This window comes from Rattus rattus, chromosome 18, assembly GCF_011064425.1.
Source record: "Rattus rattus isolate New Zealand chromosome 18, Rrattus_CSIRO_v1, whole genome shotgun sequence".
Lineage (NCBI taxonomy): Eukaryota > Metazoa > Chordata > Mammalia > Rodentia > Muridae > Rattus > Rattus rattus.
The window spans coordinates 41015443-41036469 of NC_046171.1; the positions used below are offsets into that span (position 1 = coordinate 41015443).

General features: G+C 45.4%; 2 protein-coding genes across 2 annotated transcripts in view; one reads left to right on the plus strand and one right to left on the minus strand.

The window, feature by feature from the left end:
• The window catches only part of Fig4 (FIG4 phosphoinositide 5-phosphatase), a 115016-nt gene extending 111042 nt beyond the window's left edge, over positions 1 to 3974 (minus strand). The window contains exon 1 of the mRNA XM_032888490.1: positions 3717 to 3974. Coding sequence (XP_032744381.1) covers positions 3717 to 3782 — 66 coding nt within the window. The 5' untranslated portion in view covers positions 3783 to 3974. The remainder of the gene's footprint in view (positions 1 to 3716) is intronic.
• A 6579-nt stretch (positions 3975 to 10553) lies between these two features.
• Positions 10554 to 21027, plus strand: part of Ak9 (adenylate kinase 9) — a 110426-nt gene continuing 99952 nt past the window's right edge. Inside the window, 5 exon segments of the mRNA XM_032888566.1 lie at positions 10554 to 10670; positions 12045 to 12108; positions 15063 to 15115; positions 15214 to 15310; positions 17035 to 17147. Of these exon segments, the coding sequence (XP_032744457.1) occupies positions 10554 to 10670; positions 12045 to 12108; positions 15063 to 15115; positions 15214 to 15310; positions 17035 to 17147 (444 nt within the window).

Consider the following 21027-nt stretch of genomic DNA (forward strand, 5'->3'; position numbering starts at 1 on the left):
TGCAATGTGTGTTTTGAGCTTTAGTCTTAATCCTTTTCCTTTCCTTCCTCTCTGGTTCATAAAGAGTTAACCAGCTTAGCCAAAGAGATTTCTGGCTGACTGACCAGAGAAAGGAGCACCAGCAATAAATCTTTTCACTTATCCCCTACTGTTTTATGATGAGGTGCTAAACAGCTTCTCACCTCAGAGGAACTCAGACAGGCAGGCTAGCTACTGAAGCTAGGTGACTTAGACTTAAGACAGGTGTTATGGTTTGTACATGCTTGGCCCAGGGAGAGGCACTACTAGAAGATGTGGCCCTGTTAGAGTAGGTATGGCCTTGTTGGAGTAGGTGTGTCACTGGGTGTAAACTTTAAGACCCTCATCCTAGCTGCCTGGGATTCAGTATTCTGCTTAGCAGCCTAAGGACGAAGATATGGAATTCTCAGTTCCTCCTGTACCATGTCTGCCTGGACACTATGTTCCCACCTTGATGATAATGGACTGAACCTTTGAACCTGTAAGCCAGCCCCAATTAAATATTGCCCTTATAAGAGTTGCCGTGGTCATGGTGTCTGTTCACAGCAGTAAAACCCTAACTAAGACAGCAAACATTTTCTTACTATACAGCAGCCCTAAATATCTCATAAGACCAAGTCTTACCCCCCACCAATGCTCCTCCCTCTCTACTGCCTCGAAAAGAACCAAGAACAGGAAAGAAGGCCCACAGAGGCTGCCCCACAGCAAGTGACTCCATGATGATCTAACAGCGTGAGTCCAGGAGACAAAGGTGTGTCTATGTCTCAGCAAAATGTTAGATGCTCGGACCTTCAGGACAGCCCTCAAGGCTGTGGGAAAGAACTCTAAATACATGAGTTTGAAAATAAATAATTTCTCAACTGTGCAAAAAGATAATGATGCAATATGAATTATGAGGGGTTTCATGAATCTAAAGAACAAAGGCAGCTATGCTATGTGTGAGACAGCTTGGACAGATCTCTGAATTCTTTTGCAATGTTAAGAAAAAAATTTATGCTTCCTGTCTCTTAAGAATTAGAGTAAATGACTACGTTGATATGTAAAATAAAAGACTTGTGTACTACAGGAGATGAGCTATCAAAAGAATTTGGGATAAAAAGAACTGCTTGGAGAACAGAAAGATAAATAGACACACACAGAGAGAGAGAGAGAGAGAGAGAGAGAGAGAGATACACACAGAGAGACAGACACACACCACACACACTCAGAGAGACAGACACACATACACACATACACAGAGAGAGACAGACACACACACTCACATACATACACAGAGAGAGACAGACACACACACACACACACACACACACACACACACACAAATATACACTCACAAGCAAACAGGACACGAACAGACAGATCTCTTAGAGTAGCAGGCAAGCAGAATATAGACAGAGAGATCTCCGGGGAGACAGCAGAACATAGAGAGGAGCAGACTGGAAAAGCTGTATCAAGCAGAACACAACTTGTATCTACAATTGGACTTCTAGATGTTCTTTTCCCTGCTCTCCATGCTGAGGCTGGTCCTTGCCATCGAAGCCTCCAGGTAACTGCACCACAGGTGACGTTTCAACTGTAACTTCTGAGACCTTGAGGCAGAGCCAATCAGACTCCCAGTCTACTGAAATTACATGAAATAGTAAATGCTGTTTAGATCCACTAACTTGGGGGGTAACTTGTTCCAACAGGTAAGTCACATAAGGCCTGCATTATGTTGTCCTGGCTAGCTTTATGTCGACTTGACGTAAGCTACAGTCATATGAATGGAAGGAACCTCAATTGAGAAAATGCTTCCGTAAGATCCAGATGTAGGGCTCTTTCTAATTAGTGATAGACGGGGGAGGGCCCAGCCCACTGTGGGTGATGTCATCCTTCAGCTGATGGATCCTGGATTCTATAAGAAAGCAGGCTGAGCAAGCCTTGAGGAGCAAACAAGTAAGCAGCAGCCTCCATGGCCTCTGCATCAGCTGCTGCCCTGTGTGAGTTCCTGTCCTGACTTCCTCCAGTGATGGGCGATGGTGTGGAAGTGTGAGCTGAATAAATTCTTTGCCAGGTTTCGTTAGTCATATTTGTTTCATCATAGCAATAGTAGCCCTAACTATGTATAACTGGCTTTAATATAAAACAGATGGTGACATAAAAGCAAAAACTGTGAATCTTTTCAATGAGACAAAGCAAAATATCATCATGGCCTAGGGACAAGCAAAGATTGTATATGAATAGCAACAAGTGTGCACATACACACACACACACTCACATATACACACACACACTCACACACTCACACAAATAGTTACTGGTCTGGAAACTTGGTTTAGTGGGTAAAGATTCCCAGGACCTACTAAAAGCCCCACACAGTAACAAGCCATAACCCCTGAGCCATATGCTCTCAGGGGCAGCAGAGAGGCGGGGCCTGGGAGGAGGGGCGCTCATTGGCCAGCCACTCTGTCAATATGGAAGCTCCAGATTTAATGAGAGACCTCTAAAGTCAACCTCTGGCCTCCACACTTCTCCACGTGGGCACACACATGGACGTGCACTACATACACACACTATATTAATTAATTAATTAATTAATTAAAATTAATTAAAATTAAAATTAATTAATTAATTAAAATTTCTGACAGGGTTTGCCCTCCTCAGCATGGTGTCACTGAAGACTTGTGGAAAAGAAATTCTGCTTTATAAAGAACACAACATCTCAGCCAGGTCCTCAGAATGCTCAGTTAAATTTCCTATGTGACAATGTATTTAAGTTTCTTACTAAGGACATTTACCAGCCCATTTTACAAAAAGTGTAAAGTCTTGTTTCAGTGTTAAAACTGGGTGTTTCTACGTGGCTCTCTGAGGAGATGTGGTGATAGTTGTAAATACTATTGTCTATCTTCTGGTCTTGATTCCATCAAATGGACTTGTTTACCAAATTAATTTAGAATCAGAAGTTGTACACACATGAAACAAGACAGACACTACTAGGACGGTGTAATGACTGAAACGGGGGTGGGGGAAGGTAAATACTTTCTTGTACTCTCCCTACTGAAGACTAGCCACAGTTCGCTGAAAATATACGTACGAGATACTCATAAGTTTGTGACCGTGAAGTAAATTATCTTAAACACACACCCTAATATCATGGTGAAGGCCAGATTCAGATAAGCCACACTGTAGTAACTTTGTTTCCCAACCACAGAAATGAGAAAATAGTAAGTTCTATTAGCACCACTCTGCAAGCCGGAGAACTATTAACAGAAGTGTCCGGGTCACAGAACCTCGAATACCAGCAAAAACTGTGCATGTGATTAAGACCAATCACAGTGATGGTATATCACAGAATCGCAAAATAGAAGCTACCTAGGCAAAGTTCACATTTTTTTTCATACCCCCCTGACTTAACTATAAAGAGTGGACTCAAGAACTTCAAGATTATGAGAAAGCAACTTATGGTTCAGAAGCTGTGCGCAGTTCCTGTATGCCACAAGCACCTGTTCGCATGCACATTTTCCAGCCAAGGTTCCAAAGCAACACAGACGTGCAAACCCACCAGTGCCTGACTGCATGGTCCTGGCAGGCGAGCTTGCAGCAGAGCTTGCAGGAGAGGGGGGTTGTACCGGCTGCTGCCTCTTCCCTACGACTCCACAGAGTCCCCCGACGCCCGCAGCACTGTCCTCCCGCCCCGTCCCGCCGCTGCGGATACTCACAGCTCTAGTCTCATAGAGCACCAGCTTCTGGACCGAACTGATGATGGGGGCAGCGGCCGTGGGCATGGCTCCAGCCAATGGCGGCCTCACTACAGGGCACCAGGCCGCGGCCCAGGTCGTGACAGTTTCAGGGTTCCCCCCGGAGACAGAGGAGACTCCGCACGCAGACCCAGCACACGAGATCCACCTGACGATGACAACGTCGGAACCCTAAACCCCAGGAGACAGCTGCAGCCCGGTGCTTCCGGATTCCCCGAGCCCCGCCTCCCAACAGGCCAGGTCCGGACGCGAGGGGCGGGGCTACATGATCACGGCGTCGCTGAGGGCGGATGCTAAGGGTGCCATCTTTCTTAAGGGCAAAAGCCAAAAAAAGAAAAAAATCTGGTTTATGTTGATCAAAAGAGATCAGGTGATTGGGTTCTCCTTTTGAAGCAGCTTTTCTGTGATGAAATTGGTCTGTTTCTTCCTATCAACTCTTTATTTTCCTGAAACCTGTCTCCTGGATGCCAGTGATCGTCCCTCTTTTGTCGCCTATTTTATTCCCACGAGAGTCAATAAAGGCTCATATTGTGGCGATATGGCCAACAAATCTTTCTTAATAACTTAGATGCGGCGCCTTTGGTATTTGCACATTTTATGTGTGAGGCTAACGGTCTGAATTCTAAAAGGGACCGTGCCGTGTAGGGGGCGCGCGCTGCTGTTGAGAGTCGGTTCTAGCTAAGGTAAGGTTTGCCCGTTTGCTGTCTGAGCATAAGTAGACAATATACACACTCGCTTTGTTCGTCGCCTCTACACTGTGGGAAAGGTGTTTTATAATTATGACTACATTTAAGCCCAAGCTTAAGAATTCACTCCGAATTACAGCGCCACCTCCCGAGGCCCCGCCCTCCAAGAGGTCCTGAACACCGCCTATAGGTTTCCAAGGCAACCGCCTAACAGATCCCTATGTCCCCAGGAGATAGATACCGTCGCCTCCGGGGTTCACAGGGACCAGGTAAGCAAAGGCAGGAGGACATAGTCCACCTTCTGAGTTATCAGTTGCAGGGAATGGCCCTTCCGGAGGGGACCCCAGATCAGTTCATTTTCTTGCAAAGCTTAACCACGATCTCTTCATAAATCGACTTTTCAAAAAACCAGTTCTCCCTTCAGCTGAGGTATTTGCCTCACAAATACAGACTAAACACCTGCCTCAGAGTGTAACATAGTTGGGGCTAAGCCAGCATAGGCGGGAAATGATAGGTTTCACAGGGACCCCTCTGTATTCAAGAATTCACCGCTGGAGGGTTCTCATGCTGAAAAGGCAATGACACTTTAAAAATGCAAACTCATAGCTGAAAAGGATATTAAAGTTTGCTGTAGATTCAAAGTTAGGACTATATAAGGTTTCTAAAGTATGAGTATCTATTATAGGTTTCGTTTCAGTTTAATGCATTTTTTTTTAATTGAGAAACTGGAAAGGTGGCAGGAGTCTCAGTTCTGGCATTTTAGGCTAGTGCGTGCATGTGCGTGTGTGTCTGTCTGTCTGTCTGTGTGTGTGCGTGTGTGCATGCATGTGTAAGCCAGAGGTTAGGCCCGATGTGCTCCCTCAGTCAGGAAGCCCCAGAGATCCAATTCTCTCCATCTTGAATCGCGCCGTTTAACTTTTCCACTTCGCAATGGAAACCAGCTCTTCCTAGTGTAAGCTAAACGTCTGAAGAGCGTTTTGACTTAAGAAAGTCACTTTTTAAAAATAATATAACCTGATTTTCAAATATTGTTTTCAATTATTATTCTATACTACCGTGGAGCACTTCCCTTTGAGAACCCTCTTGGTTTACATCACCCAGAAGTAGAACTGATGACAAACGTGCCAAGTTGTTTCCAGAAGGGTAATCCCCAGAAGCTGGGGGTGGGAGGGGGCACTTGGAAAAGAGGAATATTGTCAAGCAAGCTTCTCGGTAGCTTAGTAAGTTCACTAGGGAATGAGGAGTACATACCTTGGAACCATTCCCTTTCCAGGAAGCGGTGGCTGGGGGAGATGGGAGAGTGGGGGGAGGGGTGTTGTGTATAACTGGTTGAAGCCTGCTATGGCAGAGTAGGATGTCTTGGAACTTCCAGTTTGCCTGTGCTCAGACAGAGAGGGTGTGGCAGCTTGGAGGAAGTTCACCCACAGAGTCCCACAAACTGGTATCCAAAAGTCTGGTAGTAACCTAGAAAAGTTGCATCGCACATGCATGAGGAGAGATCTGCTGCGTTCCACCCCGTGAGCCACTCATACCCACTGTCCCCACACCGAGGTCACACCAGCCTATGGCCAATCCTTGAAGCTAGTGACTAGGGAAGTTAATGAAGTCAGCTGCAGAGTTCACCACTGCAGTTAACCCTGGGCGTCTAACTGCTCACTCATCTCCGTCTCTCTAACATCCCTAGGCTGTCCCTACTCTTGGCCAGGACTAATGTGAGTCTAAGTTCCTTGTCCTGCTTTCATTCGTGTGTTGTGGCATGAATACACGTCCCAGAGAATCCTGAGTTTAAGGTTACTTTTCCAACCCCAGCTATACAACACCAGCCTACCTCCCCTGCCAGCCCGACTCCTCCTAGGCTCCTCATAGGTCCAAAAGTGACCAGTTGGTAGCAATTCTTTTAGTTTTATGAAACCTTGACCGAGATCTTTGATACAACCATCTCTCCTAGCAATCAAACCCAGTCTACCACCACCAGAGCCTAAAATTGTGAGAAATTGCCCAAGACCATCCGAATTGCCCGTGTCAATCACAGGGGTGTGGGGATGAGAGCCACTTCTCCTGTTTCTTGGCTCAGAGCATATTTCTAGTCCTGAAATACACTGGCTGTCTCTATCCCACACAATACTAAAGTGTGCCATACCGGGACCTTTGGGAGGTCTGTCTAACACCCAGGCAGCTTCTAAGTGAGCTGGGATGTGGTGGAGAAAGTGGATCTCACAATTGCACGCATCTTACACTCTTTACTGTAAAGCCTTTGATTTGATGCGATATCACGTGAGCTTCGTGATGATAAATGAGACAATGTAACCATTTGTTAGCGGTGCTGGCCAACAGGCTCCAGATAGGGAAGGCACACTCTCCTTCCCCCATCCCCACCCATGTCACTTGTCCCTCACGGTGGGAAGAGTCCCGCAGAGCCAGTCTGTCAGTGATGGGAGATCGGCTCCCATCACACTAAACTCTTAGCATCATCTCTGCTGTGGAGATGTAGAACATCAGTTTAGTGACTAGCGTGGGCCACTAAATCACAGCATAGTGTCAGCCACTACATCCCTGCCACCAAGGCATTTCTACTTAGGAACCCGTAGGACTAAGAGGAGCCATGGCTGGCATCTGCAGGATGATTACCTTCCTCACCTGTTTGCTTGGTACATCTTCATAGGTGGATGGTTTGTGGATGGACTTGGTTTTCTATGCTGCAGAACAGATCGCTACAAATTTGACATCTTAAACTGTTTATTACCTCACGGTTTCCATGGCCAGGGCTTGTGGCATAGATCAGTGGGGTCCTCTGCAATCGGGTGTTAACTGAAATTTACTTTCCACTGGATGGACAACTAGGAATCCATTCCATTATTGAGAAAATTCATCTCTGGCAATAGCACCGGAGGTTCCTGCTTCCTTTAGCTGTTGCCTACCTGTTGCTCTCCACACCTGGAGGCCAGACAATGCTCTCCCTACTCCAGGGTCCTCCCACAATATAGCGGCTGACTTCAGAGCCCATGGGAAGCCTCTCCCCAACTGCTAAGATAAAGTAAAATATAAAATATTCATGAAAAGCAAGTCACAGATCCCACGCAACCGCATTCAACGGAAGCGGTTACACAAGAGTGTGGCTGGGAAGGGCTCACTTTAAATGTATCTGCCAAGCGGTTTACAAGTCATGGGCTTTTTCTCTTCTGACCTTGCTCCTGTGTGCCCTGGATGAAGCCATTCAGAATCCCCCACCAGTTTGAGGAATTATAAGCTCTGCTTAAGGCTCTGCCTGCAGGAACATCTACCTCGATTGCTATTTTTCAAAGCTACTTGCCAGAGCCACTAAAATCTAGAAATGTGGCATTTACAGCTTCCATCAATAAATCACAATTCTCCCGTGATGTTTTCTCTCTGATAGCTGTTCTCAGGGAGTGCTAACTGAGTTTTGACCTAAAATAGAAACATAAGAGACAGATAACAGGGCCCAGAATGGGGGACCTGGAATACATATTTATGAACCTTATTTTTGCCCTTCCAGACCTGCCTAGACTCTATCACATTCTCTAGTTTACCACTCAGTAGGCTGCTGCAGCACTCACTCAGCGTTAGGACTCTCCACCCAATGGTCATTGCCAGAAAGACAGATGTCAGTCCCCAGAGCTCTCCTCTTGATGGTTACAAGCTTCTCTCTCAAAAGAAGTAAGGTATCACCCGTGTGAATACTTGTGGAGTGTTGCTTCGGTCCGTTCTTGAGGACTCCCAACCTCCTCTTCAGTGAATTAGTGCTGCAGACCCCTGTGGGACTTTCATGAGGCAGAGCTGGGCCCTGTGGTGTGTGTGGGCATGAGCAAGCCAGCCCCAAGGGCAGGAGAGCAAGAGAGCTGGTGTTGGTAGCCCAAGCTTGGAAGAGCTGGAGACAGAACAACTTGGCTGCCACCCAAGCCCAGATCCAGGGCTTTGAGTTGGCCCACGCCAACATCTACCCCATCTAAGATCTTCTGGAGCATGTAAGGGAATGGTCTTGCAGATCCAAAGCTGCAGGATCTCCATGACAACAGGACATGGGGCAACAACAGGATATCTGAGAGGAGTCCCAGTGAGAATCTAATAATGATATGTGGCAGAAGCCAATGACCAGTGAGTCATTGCAATGAAGATTTCGAGTAGATGTGTGGGGCACTGTGTGACACACGGCAGCTTCCGTGAAGACATGGAGGTTTTTGTTTTTGTTTTGTTTTGTTTTAATTTATTTATTATATACACTGTAGCTGTTTTCAGACACACCAGAAGAGGGCATCACATCATTACGGATGGTGTGAGTCACCATGTGGTTGCTGGGATTTGAACTCAGGATCTCTGGAAGAGCGGTCAGTGCTCTTAACCACTGAGCCATCTCTCCAGCCCGACATGAAGGTTTTTATTTTTATTTTTTCTTTTGGGAGGTTTGCAAGAGTAAAGCACTGATATGGAGGAACTGAGAGATTAGTGGACTTGGAGCGCACATTGTGAAATTCACAAAGAATCGATAAAAGGTTTGGTTGGTTTTTTTTGATTTGTTTTGCTTTGTTTTTTTAAGTTGCCATGGTCATGGTGTCTCTTCACAGCGATAAAGCCCTAAGGCAGCTTTCCAGTTTGAAATTTTGTTTATAAGTGGCTTCTGCCCTTCTAAAGCCAGTCATCCCCGGTGACACATGGGAATCCAGAACCAGAACAGCCTCACCTCTACCAGCAGCCCTGGGCTACAAAGTTCCACTACTGGGCAACTCCGCACTGATGCCAATGCCTCCACGTTATGGCGTTAGTGAAGGAGTAGCCCTCGCCATTCCAGAGAGCACAGCGTGCTAGTGAATCTCTGACCTCGCAGTAATTTCAATCTAACTTCCCAGTTCTGTAACCTTTAACACCTTAATCAGTTGCCCAAGCAGGTCCAGCATTTCCACCTCTGTTAACGTGGGTTTCCGTTCTTCCAAGCTTTCAGGAACTTAGCCTGTGGGTGGCGCTGCCAGGGGGTTAGCCATGAAAGAACAGAAGTACCTGAAACTCCTGTCTGGTCTAAGTTCCCCTGGGTGAACATTTCTCTCTGCACGATCCGCACAACATTTAAAGAGCAATAACTGAGACAGGCTTTAGCTTCTCCCTGAGAAATGCTGGACCGGGGACACAGCCCAGGACTTGCTTATCGTGAGATGTGAGGCCTGCAAAGAAAGACCTTTAAAAGGTTTAAAATCCAGTCCGTCAAAGTTTGCCTTTCAAACTGATCTGTTGGAATTTGTTTCCAACATTCTATTTTATTTTTGTGGTTATATCTCCACATTTTGTCTTATATCTACTTTTTAAAATTTAATTTAATAGTGCTAGCTAATAATACTAGCATGGATTTAACAGTCTATAATTTCCATTTTAATTTTTTATGGCTATATTGATGTATTAAAGTACTTTATTAGGATTTTTTTTAGCTTTCAGAATTTGGGCTTTAAATACATTCATAATTATTCACTGTAGTCAAGAAAAATGGTTTATGTCATTTTTATTATTTACATAATAGACTCATTGTATGAGTAAACATTTTATTGGTTTAAACACATAAGCAATTTACAAGTGCTTGAAAACAAGATGTGGTCTTCGTACAAATTCAAAAACTTACAGTCCCAATGTATTCTGATTCCTTCCAACAGAAGCAGCATAAATTAAAATCTGCTTAAAGGGGTTGGGGATTTAGCTCAGTGGTAGAGCGCTTGCCTAACAAACGAAAGGCCCTGGTTCGGTCCCCAGCTCCGAAAAAAAAAAAAAAAAAAAAAAAATCTGCTTAAAGTAGAAGGCGGCTGTCCCCAGAAATCCGCTTAACAGCTCAAACTGGCAAAAGCTTTCCAAAAGCCTTGTAGAAATTTAAAAGTGTTGCGACATGATTGCAAACATATATATATATATATATATATATATATATATATATATATATATATTAGATTTGGTCTTTTGGACATGTTGGCTTTCCTTTGAACAGCTTTGGTTACATGCTGTTTTTATTTCACACTTGATAGGTTTCTGAGCTAAGTAAGCTCTCAGAGTTCTTCCCCACACCACTGCCCCACACCGTAAGCCCTTCTGCTCCGCCTTTTCTATCGTAGCCTTCTGAATCATGGCTTCTGAACAAAAGACAGAAGAACATCCATTCGCAGACATCTTTAACGAAGATGAAACGGACAGGAACTGTCTGCTGTCCAAACCAGCCTGCTTTATTATATTTGGGAAGCCCGTAAGTTATCTCTCCTCGCACTTGACTATATCTTATTTAAAAAACCCTTACTCTTATATTAGCATACAAGAACGGGATCCGCAAAGTGTGCTTATCTTTTAGTGTCTGATATATTTTCGCAACATTACTTCAACTCTGATATGACCCTGGTTTTGCGTAGGAACTGTCTGTCTTCTTACGCTGTGCACCAGCAAAGGAACCACAGCTGTATGAAGGTTTGCTTTAATATTATACAGAAATTACTTATAGAAACTCTGTGCCACGTGACTGTTCCGATCTGAGGCCTAAGGTGATTTCAGATTTTGTTTGGATGTAAGGTTTACTTAGAAACTTGTCCTGAGGCGCTCTGGCTGTAGAAGCAGCTATGTTTTAGCACTGGAAGGGGCTGGGGCCGGGGTCAGTGAGTATGTAGTATATTAGAGAAGCAACTGTCTTCTTCACACAGTGGGAAGAAACCAGAAGGGGCTGTTGTTAAGACTGTCGGCTTCTAGGCAGCTGTAGGAAGGATCCCCCAGTGTGAGCTTGGCTTTCAGCTGCAGAGCTACTTGATAGTTAGGGGATGGGGCTGTTCAGGTAGGGAAACTTCCAGAACAGCAGCAGCTAATAGAAATCCCATCTTTCACTTAACTTCTGATAGGAACCATAGGACAGGTACCAAGAAATATTTCCAACAATTTTCATTATGTATCTAAAAAGAGTCACCACTGACGTCACCCAGATGCAAATGTCACTTCACGGGAACAGCTTTGTAGGTTTGAGATACAAAACCCTTCGAAGTCCTCAGTTGCAAGGTCTTACCTGCTCTTAACCCTAACTGAATGAGCAGCTTAGGAGGCTGAGGCAGGAGAGTCCCAACCTTAAAGCCCACCCTGGCTGCTGAGTGAGTTCAAGGCCAGCCTGGGACGCTTACTGAGGCTCTGTCTCAGAATAAGAACTAAACACAGGCCCCATCCCATGATATTGGTCAAAGGAACGTTTTCACCTACATAGGCACAATATGTGGAACCCCAGTACTGCAAAAAGAAGATGAAAGAAAGAAAATTGTTTAAACAGAAGTCGCCAAAATCTCCATATATTTTATAATGGTTTATAATTAAGATTATAAATTCTTGCAATATCCTGATGGCACAGCTTCCTAATTCCAGGTATAGTTTCCCAATTTCCTTAAAGGATAATATACTTTAAAAGGTCAGGATGTGTACAATACGTAAGAATTAGCGGAGAAAACGAAGTTGTAAATACATAGGGCTCCCTTCATTTTATAGGTAAATATTTATGGAATAATAACATCCATGGGATTCCTAAAGTTTGTGCCTCTCCTTAACCATGACGTGAACATTTTGCTGTATTTTAAAAAGCATTTCTCTTTTAAAGGGGGTTGGGAAGACAACGTTAGCCCGGAGCATAGCACAGGCATGGAAATGTATTCGTGTTGAAGGTAAATTTGATTTTTTTTCTCAGTATTTTAGTATGAACAATTTCAAAGACTCATATAAAGTAGACTGCATGATGAACACCCGTCTGAGATTCCATAATTTGTATTTTGTCATGTTCTCTTCATCACTCCTCTGCTTGCCTGATGAATACTGACTTTGTGATAGCATCAACCCAGCCACGTTTATTAAATGTGTTTGGCTCTCCCTTTCTGCTAAACCTTTATTTCCATCAGAACTGTTTATATGTGTGTGAGAGAGCATCTTCGTGAAAAATGAAAAGAAAAAGAACTGACGCTTTTCTTCAGAGCATTTCCCAGGACTTTATTACTTTTATTAGAAAAAGGTCTATTTTTAACAACACACACACACACACACACACACACACACACCACATAAACACACCACACCACACACCACATACATACACACACACACCACACACATACACACACACATACATACACACACACACACACACACACACATAAACACACCACACACATACCACACACACATACACACACACACACACACACACACATAAACACACACACACCACACACACACACACACCCACACACACCCCACCAAAAAACACACACACATACCACACACACACCCTACACACACATACCATACACACACCCCACACACCCACCACACACACACACACCAAAAACACACCACACACACACCACATACACACACACCACACACAAACACACACCAAACATACACCACACCCACACCACACACACACACAACACACACACACACACCACACCCACACACACCCCACAAACCCCACCCCACACACACACCCACACACACACCCCCCCACACCCCACCCCCCCCCACCAACCACCACACCCACACCACACACCACACCACACACACACACACACACCACACACACACACACACACACACCACACACACACACACACACACCACACACACACCACACACACACCACACACACACACACACACACACACACACACACACACACACACACACACACACACACACACACCACACACACACACACCACACACACACACACACACACACACACACACACACACACACACACACACACACACACATCCTTCTAACCAGTAAAAAGCTCTTTATTTCCTAATAGAAAAGTAAGGCCAGAATAAATAGCAAACTTGTCGCAGAAGGGAGTGAGGAGAGGGCTCAATCAGGAGAGTCCTTGTCACACAAGCACACAAGCGTGGGGTCCTGAGTTCCATCCCCAGCATGTATGCACGCAACAAGCCAGGTGAGATGGCACACGCTTATGATCTGTGCTGGGTAGGCAGAGGCAGGAGGATTCCTAGAGCTCACTGGTCAGCCAGCCTCGCCTAATTGGCTAGAAAGTCCCAAGCCCCGCCTACAAGGTGGAACGATCCAGAGGAATGAGTCGGTCGATCTCTAGCTTTTCATTCCATGTGCTCACATATACACATGTGCATACACACACACATACACACAGCGTGCACACACACAGGTATACACACAGCACGTACACATGTGCACACACAACACTCGCATAATTAGAACCAAATCTAAGCAATGTAAGAAAAGAAGAAAATAACCTCATATCATTAAAAATGGTTCGCACTGATTCATATTTGCCTAACAAGTTGGTGAGCCACCGACTTCACTGGAATAACTGCAGTCATTGTTGGCAAGGACGTTACTAAATTCCATTAGTGTAACTGAGGTGTGTGTGTGTGTGTGTGTGTGTGTGTGTGTGTGTGTGTGTGTAGAATAGTCTGGTAACTGGGAGCACACTCTCCTAGAACTCTGAAATGTTTTCCCCTTTTAAGAAAAGATTTGTTTCTCTCTCATTGTATGGGTGCTTTGCCTGATGGAAGAGAGCCCAGTGGAATTGTGGGGACCTGACCCCATTCTTTAAGGCTTCCTAAACATAAACTTTTTTAATTAAAAAATGAACGGCTAGAGAGGTGGCCCATAGAGGTTTAGCGGAAAGGCGGAGCCAAACACATTTAATAGCACATGGCTGGGTTGATGTGCTCAGGAAGCCAGTGTTCATCAGATGGACAGAGGAATGATGAGGACAACATGACAGAATGTGCACACTCATGTGCCTGTGCCTGAGGAGCCAGAAGAGGGCTAGGATCCTCTGGAACTGGAGTTACAGATGGCTCTGAGCCACCATGTGTGTCCTCTACAAGACCAGCCACTGGGCGACCTCTCCAGCTTTTTTTTTTTTTTTTTTTTTTTAATTAAAAAGTTTATGTTTAGGAAGTCTTAAAAGATGGGGTCCCACCATCTCACTGGGCTCTCTTCCATCAGAGAATGGCATATTTCCTGGAATTCTCAGGGTTCCTTTTTTATTACTAAAAATCTACTCATTTACGTACATGAGTGCGCTGACATACACGTATACTTCTGCTTGCCAGATGTGGGATCAAATCAAAGAAGTGGTTGTGAGCCACCACGTGGTTGCTGGGAATTGAACTCAGGACCTCTAGGAAGAAGAACCAGCGCTCTTAGCCTTGGAGCCATCTCTCCAGCCCAGCAGGGCTCTTCCTCTGACTGGGATGGAAAAAGATCTAGATTGATAATACTGCTGTCTACTTTTTTTGTGTGATGCGAGATAATTTGCAGCTGTCACCACCACCACTTTTCCTCCTCCTTCTGTCTACTGCTTCCCACAGAGCACTCATCCAAGGCACGAGGGTGTTTAGGCAATAACTCCACTAAGATTGCTGAGTTGGTGGGTGGCCAGCAAAAGCTCTCTGCAGAACAATTCATTGCCTGCTGTGAGCCACTTTAAACGATGTAGCATGGGTAAATATGCTTAGAAAATCCCCAGGCGACACCCCCACATTAATCTTCGCTACCAAACAATCAGAAAACGTTTCTTAACTTTAGCAATCCCAGTCTCAGCTTGCACTCATATTTCGAACTCATGTTTTAGCTATATCGGTTTTGGAAGAGCACATTGCGGCTGAGAATGAAACCGGAGCTATGGTGAGCAAATCTACATTTCAAAAGTACTACGGTAACCCCAAGCTTGCGAATCCCAGATAGAGAGTTACAGCAACGCCTAACATCTGTGCCTGTTCTAGCTGCAGTCACTGCTGGTAAGCGGTCACACCATCCCAGATGAGCTGGTCACAAAGTTGGTCCTGGAGAAGATCAAGTCTCCAGAAGTTTCTCACTTCGGTACGTGTGCTCGCGCGCATGCGCGCCTTCCTCTTTCTAGATAATGGCTCAGGAATCCCCCAGCCCCTCCGGAGCAGAGCATCTCAGATAGATTCAAATGTATCTTTTCGTTTTAATCCTCAAATGTCCACGGTTACTTTTTAAAAACCACCCAGTGTTGTTTAGCGCTCTACTACACAGAATCACAGCATCAAAACATGTCATAACCCTTCTTGCAGGGCCTCTGGTTTCTACCCACAGCTCTCCTGTCACCCTGGGTGGTAGGCATCAGTCTCTGTGAGCTGGAGCAGCCTCCCTCTGAGGCTACACATTGCCCGGGCAACTACTGTTCACCCCGCCTGCTCTCTGATTACACACCCAAAAAGTCTCTCCCTGTACAAAAGGGTTCTGAGCAAGGGCTTTGCTTCCTCTAATTCTTCAGACAAGGCAACAGAAGCCAGGGCAACTAAGGAGAAAAGACCAAAACCGAGATATTTGCAACAAAATGGGGAAGAAGCATTAACATGTCCTTGGGAGAACAACATCGCCTGAAATAGATCAGAAATAGCAGAAAAATATATTGAAGTCTGGTGGTTTGAACAGGGACTGCCCCCATAGACTCCTGTGTTTGAGTGCTTGGCCCATAGGGAGTGGCACTATTAGGAGGTGTGGCCTTGTTGGAGGAAGTGCGTCACTGTGGGGGCGGGCTTTGAGGTCTCCTATGCTCAAGCTAGGCTTAATGTGGCAGTCTCCTGATGCTGCCTGTGAATCAGGGTGTAGAACTCTCAGTTCCTCCAGCACCATGTCTGCCTGGCTGTATGCTGCTATGTTTCCCACCGTGACGATAGCATACTAAACCTCTGAACTCGAGCCAGCCCCAATAAAATGTTTTAATAAAGCCCTAACAAAGGCCTTTAATTTCTAGCTGAGGAACTGAGACCCATTTCATTAATAAGAGAAATGTCTCTTGGGCCAAGCAAGTGACATAATTTAAAGGTGTATTAAGGAAATCAATATGACTGCAGTACCCAAGACACATTTAATGAGAAGATGTAGGCTTCTGGGTGGGACGCAAGCCAATAGATGTCCAAAGCCTAACTCTTACTATAGTCTGATGCTTATGCACTACAGACGATACCTGGGTGTTTCGTCACTCTCTGTAATTTACATAGATAGCGCATATGCAGGTGACCTGCTATGTTTTTTGGTACTAATTTAATAGGTCATATAAAAAGTCATAGGACTGTTTCTAACCTGGGTTAAAAAGAAATATTAGCATGCAGTTTCTTTCCATGACTGTCTCATCTAAAATAAACAGATTTTTAAAGAATTTAGAATATGTATTATTAGGGGTAGGGAGGAGCACACATGCTACGGCATACATATGGAGGTCAGGTGACAACTTGAGGGAGTTGGCTCTCCCTTTAGTAAACGAATCCCGGGGAATCGAACTCAGGTCACTGGTCTTGTGACAAATACCCTTACCCACTGAGCCATCTTCCCTGACTTAGAGTTTTTAAAGACGTTTCCTCTTAGCTTGATGATTTTTTTTTTTACCAGAAAACATTATTCATAGCTACACTTCATACAGGAATAACTATTAACTAACAAACTTAAAATTTGTGATATGATTTTATGAATCGCACTTACTCAGTGGTAGCCATGCAGTATTTTATAAACTAACTATAATGAAGCCTGCCCTCCCATGGTGACAATATTACACACTGTCAACTTATGTTTTACAGGCTACATCCTCACTGACATTCCGTCACTCTCACAGGATAACATGACCTCTTTGAAGCAAATAGAATTTATTAAACATTTAGAATTGCAACCCGATGTCATAATCAATATTAAGGTAAAGATATTAATCGCTTCCCGGGACAGCAAATCTTTGTTTTTCAGAGAATTTAAGTTCAAGGAATGCTTTCAGGCTTAAAAAATATATTTGTTTTATCTTTAATATGGTTTCTGTATGGGAGCTTGCACACATGGGTACAGACACCTCAGTGTTAGGGTTCAAGAGTCACTTTGCAAACCACAGAACACCCATCTCAGTCAGACATGATGGTTTATTGAGCATATGCCCCAGGAATGTTCAACCAGGGCCATGGTCCAGATTTCAGAACTCAACCATGACTCGAAGTTAAGATCCTACAGAGTTTTAAGCCCCAAACCCACAAACATCCTGCCAAGTTATTTCACCAATCGGAATTTAGGGATAGGGGATTTCCTTAGGAACACGTCTTTGTTGTACATCCATCCTGCTCCCATTGGTTGGGGTATTCAGCTGGGGCAGAGGACTTGCCTTCTCTAGCATTCATGACTTCACTCGCCAACCAGGACGCCAGTTACCCAAGCACATGTCTCCTTCTGCCAAGGAGGAAGTCAGTTCCTAGCGAGGTCTTGTGAACTCAGACTTTACTTGACCCCTACTCAAAGTTGTATTCCAAATAGTTTCTCATATTGGTGCAGGTGACTCTCTTATGTCAGAGTCCATCCCAGGGGCAGCTTATAAAAGCGCATATCATAAAAGCTCACACACAGGTGCAGGAGGTGCTGCTGGGTGGCTGGTTCGGGTCCAAGCTCATTATGGGTAACTCCACAAAGCAGTTCTACTGAGTCCTATCGTGACTGGTTTCCCAGGGCACAGAATATGTAATCAATCTTGGCATTAGAAAGTTTCCTATCAGCACAAGGCCCTGGGTTTGGTCCCCAGCTCCAAAAAAAAGAAAAAAATAAAGTTTCCTATCCCTAAATCCTGATTGGTGAAGTAACTTGGCACAAATGTCTGTAGATTTAGGGCTTAAAAACCCTGTTTGATCTTAACTCAGGGTCCTGGTAACAGCAGAAACATTTGAGGACATTTTCTTATAATGGCAGGCTAAGCCAGGTAACTGCTACCCAGGCCTTAATATTTTACCTAGGCCTTAACAACCTATCTAGGCCTAATATTTGTCTAGGGTCTAACGTTAAGAAGGCCAGAAGAGGGCGCCAAGACCTCCTCCCCAACCCCAATGCTTGAGCTCCAGGTCACTGTGAGCTATCTGATATGGCTGCTGAGTTTCGAACCTAGGCTCTCTGCAGGAGCAGTACATGCTCTTGGGCACCGAGCCATGCCTCTAGCTCACATTTTTATGCTTGCTGAGTAGTTATGGAAATAGTAATGTATGTATCACACATCTGTGCTTTTGCTCCTGATTCTCCACCCACTGGAAACGCTCCCTTGCCCGGCCACCAGACTTAATCATAAGTAACTTGCTCATAACTTAATCGTAAATCCTAATTTGTAAGGCAGTGCACGCATCGCCTCACCAGAACGTGCCCTGGCAGCTCCTCCCCATGCCCCCCCCCCGTGGCCCCCAGGGCCCCTCCCCCTTGGCCCCTCCCCCATGGCCCCTCCCCCCCACAATGCTTACTTCAATGCTTCTCTAGGAGCCTCTCCTGTTTCTTCTCTCACCTCTCTCTATTGCAGTTGTCCGTTTCCCTTTCGAACTCCCATGAGGGCATACACCACAGCTGCTCATCCAGGTGTCACTTTGTACACCATGTGGTACCTAAGAGCTCCTAATGACTTTAGTAATTAAATAAGAGAGTAGGCAAATGGCTCAAATGTACAAACGTTAAGGGACGCCATCTGGCATCAGTCGTGTCAGAACTGGGTCTTCTTTCCAGTTCTCCTCTTTACACATCTAGAATTCGACAGGCCACGCTCAGATGCCTTGATTTCCTTTTCCCACCGGTGACAACTGTCTCGTGGGGGTGTGGCCGTGATCAGATAGGACTCTGCCTACTTGTTTGTATGAAAGTGAGTGACAAGCTCAGGTGCTCAGATACTGCCTGGCTCCTCAAAGGACTCATGACAGCTCAAAGTAGTTACTTCTCAGCCCTGGTGTTGAGACTCCGGGCTGTGTCAGGGTCTGGCGAGAGAGGAAGCCTCCTGACTCTGAGTGTGCTGGGAGCAGGAACGAGTCAAAATTCTGAGCAGGACAGGTGTGGTGATGCACGGTCAAGCATCTTAGCTTAGGCTGAAGAAGCAAGAGTTCGAGGTCAAGCCTGGGCTATGTACTAAGACCAAATTAAAAAATAATACTAGTCCTGGGGCTGAGGAGGTGGCTCAGCAGTTAAGCACTGGCTGCTCTTCCAGGACGTGAGTTCAAATCCCAGCACGCACACGGCAGTTATAGTCTGTCACTCCAGGTCCAGGGGATCCAACACCCTCACACAGACATACCTGCAAGCAAAACGCCATTGCACACACAGTAAAGATACATTGTTTTATAAAATATGATTAACTCGAGAACGTCCCACATAAAGAACATTTGCTAACAGAGGAAGAAGGTAAGTTAGCTAAAACCAAATATAACGTCCATGAAGTAAGATGCAGGTGACACAGGAAATTAACATTTGTTGGAGAGGGAGAGCACGGGCCAAAAGGACAAACATTTACTAAGTTAGAGTACGGAGCATGGCTCTAACCTTCCTGCTTTCACCTCTGCTCTGATAAATACCCTGGGCACAGTCTCCACTGGTCAGCTTTGCACAAAGCAGAGTCACCTGGGAGTGGAAGCGGGGCCCTCAGTTAGGAGTTCACCCTGCTCAGACTGGCCTGTGAGCACATACGTGGGGCACTGTAGTCACTGATGCAGGAGGCCCCAGCCCACAGTGGATGCACCGTCCCTTAGCCAGTGCTCCTGGCCTCTGTAAATACGCTTGCTGAGCCGAGTCAGGAAGCAGGCCAGTGTGCAGGCCTCCTCCCATAGCTTCTGCTCCAGGCTCCTCCTGCCCTGGTCTCTTCCAATGACAGGCTGTTGCCTGGGAATGTAAGCTATCTTTTCCTCCCTGAGTTATATATTTGCTTACGATGCTTATCACAGCAACAGAAAATAAACCAGGACATGGTCCACCATGGCAGGAAGGTCAAGGCGGCAGGAACTGAAAATATCTAGACATCACATTTACAGTCAAGAGCAGAGAGAAACAAATCTTTGCGTACCTTCTGCTCAGCCAACTTCCTGCTCTCAAAACCAGGACGCTAAGCTGAGGGGAGTAGGGAGGAGGAGAAGGGGAGCGGATGATATTACTTTCAGGCTGGGTCAACCCAGTCCCATATCAATTAAAGCACTCGACTGCCCTCTCCAGACCATCTCACAGGCCGCCCTGACCTAGACAGTCCCTAGGTGAAACTTTCCCGGGTATTTCTAGCTTGTGCCAATTTGACAATTAAAATTAGCCACACGTGCCCAACGGCCTGAAGCAGCAGAAGGGGGAACTGTGATTAGTCATTGGTGGAGAGATAAGCCCTTCCTCAGGAAGAATGAATCTCTCAGTTAAAATGAGAAGTCTTCTACAGAAGTCATAACAGAAGGCTCCCCACGGCGAAGCAAGTCCTTAACTTAGTCCCTTTATAAAATGGGAGAGTGAGTGTTTCTCTTAGCTTCCACTGGGTAGCCAAAATGTAGAGAGCCCACCTGTAACACAGCCCAGTGCGATGTAAGCTGTTCAGTATTCGCAGGTGAGTTGGATAAAAGCCTGTAGTCTCTGTGGCCTAGAAGTCTCTGGCTTGGAAGCCATCCATGAATCTCAAAGCATCCACAAGTCTCGTTAGAGTGTACGTAAAAATGTGCATGCTTGTGCGGTTTTTCTGAGGTAAAAGTGTGTGGCCTTCGCGATATACTCGAAAGGGGTTTTGCTAAGAGAACACTTGTGGCCAGTCGGCAGCTAGAGCAGGTTCTCAG